The following is a 5,475-nucleotide window of genomic DNA, read 5'->3' as shown; positions in this document are numbered from 1 at the left end:
TCAAACCTACAAAGTGGCAATGCTAACATTTTCATCATATGACCCCTTTAAAAGAGTACAGTGTTTGATGGTCTAGTGCAGTGTTTCCCAACCCTGGTCCTCGGGCACCCCCTCCCAGAAAGTTTTAGATGTCTCCTTATTAAGCACACCTGATTTAACTCATCAGCTTGTTAGGGACACGTCTTTACCATTTTGGAAGGAGGTTGATGAGTCGAATCAGGTGTTTTAAATAAGGAGACATCTAAAACTTTCTGGGAGGGGGGTGCCCGAGGACCAGGGTTGGGAAACACTGGTCTAGTGTGACCTTGCATTTACAAGCTGGCAGCCTGCTTGATTAATACAATTTTGTGTGTAATACAAATGGTAATCAGTCCACTAAAAACATAATTACTACACTTCTTAAGGGAGAATATGATATCTCAACATTATACTAACAACTACATTATTTTGCTAAAGAAGTCAATACAAAGGAAAAATTATCATATTATATATATATATATATATATATATATATATATATATATATATATATATATATATATATATATATATATATATATATATATATATATATATATATATATATTTGATTTCACTTTTATACCACACTGGAATTAAAACTGAGAATTGATAAGACAGAAATTGATCAAACAGAAATGACACCCAACCCTAATTCTCAGTTAAATCAGGTGTATTTAACTGTATGTGTGATCTCATCCTCTTCTCTTCATCTCTTCTGGATCTGATGTCATGAACCAAAACAGCAAAAGCAGCCACGCCCACCAGAGCAGAGACGACCAATCGGATCACAGCTTCAGTAAAACCACACTGGTGAGTATGATCTTCTGAGAGAAGAAATGAGCAACCATGAAACAGTGAAAATTTTTACAATATTTAAAACTGACTAGATTAGTTGCTCTGAGTTTATCTCAGGAAATAAACACCTAAACACATCTGACAGAGATCAGTGTTGAGATGTTGAGTCTGATTACTGATGGGATTGTTCACTACACAGCTGTAAGAATCATCCAGACACTTCAGATGAAGAGAGATGTTGTTGTTGAGATCAGACACACTGATGCTGGACAATAAACTGTTTCCTTTATACCAGGACAGACTCACATCTCTCACATTCATCACTGAACACAATAATGAACAGTTTGAACTTGATGATGATGATGATGAAGAGTTTTGAGGAAATATGCTGGTCATGACAGGAACCGGCAGACGAGCTAAAAAAAGAAAAAGGGCTAATTAAGTTCACACAAATGTACATACAGTATATATTGCACAAATCACACTGGTTTAAACAAGGATTTCCAAAGTGTGGTACGGGAGTGCGCGAGAGGAAAAATGTAATGGCGGTCTGTTTGCTTAAAGGCGGAGTCCACGATGTTTGAAAGCCAATGTTGATATTTGAAATATTGTAGAGAAATATTGTTGAAGGGTTGTAGAGACCCGAAACGTCACTCTCAATAAATTTATGAAAGGGAGCTTTTTGGTGTGCGGATCCTTCTCTTTTGTTTTCTCTTTTAATATTTGAAATCACCTAAACAAACCCGCCCCTACCCCAATAGAATCTGGACCTTCTTTTGATAGACCCGCCCCACACATACACAACCCGGCAAGGATGTTGGTTAGTAGACACGCTCCTTACTGCTGATTGGCTATAAGTGTGTTTAGGTAGTCGGCCCATCTCCTTTTCCAAAGCGTTTTTCAAACATCGTGGACTCCGCCTTTAAGTGGGATTTTTCCATACAATAAATGAGTAAAAAACACGAACAGTAAACATTTCCTTTGTAATCGCTTTTATTTTAAATATTATAATATTATTAGTTTTTGAAAGAAACGTAGAAGACAGCTCCTGTCTTTTTCTACGCGCTGCTCTTCCGAGGGCTCGTTATAGTTGTGTGTAGGTTCTACCGCCCAACTAAAGGCACCACTGATCACCATAATGGTGACCAAACAATTTCAAAGTAGACAAAAGTCAGTCTGGTTTGTAATAAAAGAGATGTCTTTTCAGTTGATTTTATCTAAGGCAGTGACTGGAAGTTGTAGATGTAGTTCAGCTCATTATCATCAGGTGTCTTCAATAATCAAATAATCACTCAAATGATTGCTTAATTATCTAATTAACTCTAACACTGCTTCGGTGTTACTTTTAACACCCTGCTGGTGGTACCCATATAAACACCGAGCCGGTGTTAATTTAACACCGGGGATTTTGCTGTGATAGCTACGGTGTAGGCTATCCGTAGCCTGACGTGACCTCGCAAAATTTTTAACAGCGCATCAGGGCTGCTTTCAGCCCCGACAAAACCTTGCACAACGTTTATTTAACGGAAACGGTAATGTGTTGAACGCCCTGTTGTGATGACGCAAGAGTTGCAACTACGGTAGCTGAGAGATCTTTCTTTGTGTTCTTTTTTAAATGTTTCTGAAGCCTGATGAAATCGTTATAAATGTGTGTTAAATACTGTAAAATAGTTTATATACATCTTGCTGCTGATTGGGCCGACATTTCTGACACCCACCAAACAAGAGAAAACGCTTCTAAAACCTGTTGCACACCGTTGCTTTCCAGGAAACATGTCGTTCAACCCGGAAACCGTAGCAAAACGTTGCGCACCGGTGTGAGATTGCCCCTGGGGCACGTTCAAGCTCATACCGGTGCGCAACGTTTTGCTACGTTTTCCGTCATCACAACAGGGTGTTCAATGCATCACCGTTTCTTTTTCACGTTGTGAAACATTTTGTTGGGGCTCAACGCAGCCCTGGTCTACGCGGACCACAAGCGCTGTGATTGGTGCACCAGAACCCCTCCCATCAGGTAAAAAACTGCGTCATATGTATTTCTATTTGTGACGGTGAAAACAAAGAATGGCCAAGTTGAGGAGTGATTTAACTCAAACTGCAACAAAAGTCACAGTTTATTTACTTCCATCGTTGCTGGTCTTCTCAAATCATACACGATTAAGTTGCTGTTTCTTCTTCGTTTGTGGGTTAACTTGTCAAGCTGCTTCTTCTTTGACGGTCACGCTGCTACTGTGGTTACACGCATGTATAATGCCTACCAGCAGTCTGCACGCGTGTTTGCACGTTGACGCAGACGACGCAAAAGTATAAAACTCGTAGCTATGCCGTAGGACCTACGCACAACTATAATGCACTGCAGCCGCTATATGCGTGCCAACTCGTTTCATTTATTCCATATAGCCTATATTATAAATATGCTTAACTGGCTGAAATCAGGGAAACTGTCAAATGTGGGACGTCTTATGATAAAGTTGTTAGTCACGAAGGAGGAGAGGGACCAAGAGAGAGAGACGTTTTTATGGCAAAAATAGAAATAATGAAATGTGACGAGACATAGGCGCGTCTAATGCACATGATACGCGAGCGATGTGTTTTCATGGATGGTAGAGAGACTGCCAATGAATTATATAATAAAATACATAAATACTTACAAAGACACTGTAGAGAACTTATTAAAAGCTTTTATTTAATTTTGTTTGAAACTTGAGCTGTTATAATGAATCTGCAAACTATACCTTATGTGCGAACAGTAAAGGCTTTCGTGAATGTGTTTGATGGGTCTGCACGTGACGCACGCATCTTGAAAAAGCGCACTGGTAAACATAAGGAAAGATCTCATATGTCATCTCCCTGCTGAAAAAACAGCATCAAACCACCATGGACCAGCATGGGAATTATGCTGGTCTATGCTGGTTTAGCTGGTGGTCACCAGCATACCAGCACCAAAACACAACATAGGCTGGTCTTGCTGGTATGACCAGCATGGGATGCTGGTGCTAGTGCTGGTTTGGTGCTGGTTTAGCTGGTACTGATGCTGGTGCTGATGCTGGTGTAGCTGGTGTTCACTAGCAAACCAGCACCAAAACACAACATATGCTGGTCTTACTGGTATATTGTTTTTTTCAGCAGGGCTATTAGCTGATGGCAGTAAGTGTAAGTTTTTTACCATAGTGAACTTGAATGGCGTCTAAATATCACAATGGTTAAACGCATACACGGGGGCGCATATCATCTACGCTGAGCGTAGCTGCGTCTGGTCGTAGTTTCAGATGGTGCAACAGGCGTAAATATTTTTCACAATGTCGGACGTAGCTAAGCCCAATGTAGGACTTACACCCAACTTCTTTACGTCCAGCTGGTGCAACTGGTTATTTGCACATGATTAAACATGAGTCCTTATGGCAAGGAAACAAAGTTTAGGCTTTTTTTTTGAAGTGGGGATTGGGGGTGCGCCAACCCGGTTGGGACATAGAAGGGGGTGCGCAGGAAAAAAGTTTGGGAACTGCTGGTTTAAAAGAATAAAGCATGAATCTTGATGTCATTACAAAGGTACAATCTATACAGTATATAAATACATGTTATGTTCTGAATAGTTATGAGAGGCATTTAACAATTTTAAAGATGAACATAAAACTTTTTTTCAGTTTCTTGTTTACTCACCATAGACAGTAAGATTGATTGTTTTGAGTTGGGTATTTGTGCGGATGGTGTTCACTTTATAAAGTCCAGTGTGTGTGATGCTGGTGTTTGTGATGGTCAGAGATCCAGTGTGTTTGTTTAACTCCAATCTGTCTCTGAATCTTCCTTCAACTCTATCATCGTGTAAAGTGACAGCATTTCCTTTATCTTCTGTTTCAGCTATAATAATTTCTGATGCTTTAATTTCTTGAGATGTAAACTTCCAGGAGATTCTGTCCTCTCTCTGTGTTTCAGTGAGACTGACAGATAAAGTCACTGAATCTCCTTCAGTCACTGACACAAACTCACTGCCAAACACACCTGAAGAAATAAACAAGAAACACAAACATTCCTGTGACCATTTGCATCAATTTCAATTAATAATTTGCTATAACTTTATATCATCATGTAATCATGCTAAAAGTGGATTCATATTAAAGTCAGAATAAACAAAAAACAAACTGGTCTGTAAATGTTGCAATATACATGTTTTAGATTTTAAGTAAAACACATAACTTACCAAAAAGGCACAGACATAACAAAATCACATCAATCATTCTTCAGCAGTTCTCAGAACAGATCCAAATAATAAAGAGAAATGTTATGATAATTTGATCCTGAGAGTCTGATGTGTGATCTCTCTCTCTCTTCACTGAAGCAATGAACAACTGATGAGGCTAAATCCTGTTGATTGAATAACCCAAACCTTGTTTACCCTGGTTGTTAGTTCCAAGCAGTTTAAGGGGTGGTTTCCTAGACAGGGATTAATTTAAATCAGGTCTAACAAGCCTTACTCAAACATAAATTATTTCAATTTTGCAACCTCTTAAGTGTATAAGTACGAATGCATTTCTCTGAGCTGCCTTCATACCTCCAAAGTCATTGCCTCATGAGACATCGGTGTCATTCAGTGGGTCATGCTGAATCATGCCTGTGTAAACTGTGACGTCCTTAAGCTAAACAATTTACACATATATATAT

General features: G+C 39.2%; 1 protein-coding gene across 1 annotated transcript; it reads right to left on the bottom strand.

Moving 5' to 3' along the window:
- Nucleotides 1-669: 669 nt before the first annotated feature.
- LOC129453008 (uncharacterized) lies at nt 670-5,152 on the bottom strand. The gene is made up of 4 exons (XM_073865265.1): nt 5,015-5,152; nt 4,477-4,815; nt 945-1,232; nt 670-845 (listed from the first exon to the last, which is right to left on the bottom strand). Exons 1-4 carry the CDS (start codon nt 5,049-5,051, stop codon nt 670-672), a joined length of 840 nt encoding a protein of 279 aa, XP_073721366.1. The 5' UTR covers nt 5,052-5,152.
- Nucleotides 5,153-5,475: the final 323 nt, after the last annotated feature.

The sequence above is a fragment of the Misgurnus anguillicaudatus genome, unplaced genomic scaffold (genome assembly GCF_027580225.2).
Source record: "Misgurnus anguillicaudatus unplaced genomic scaffold, ASM2758022v2 HiC_scaffold_31, whole genome shotgun sequence".
NCBI lineage: Eukaryota > Metazoa > Chordata > Actinopteri > Cypriniformes > Cobitidae > Misgurnus > Misgurnus anguillicaudatus.
The sequence above is the reverse complement of the archived record's forward strand: the minus strand, read 5'-3'. Positions and strand labels throughout refer to the sequence as shown.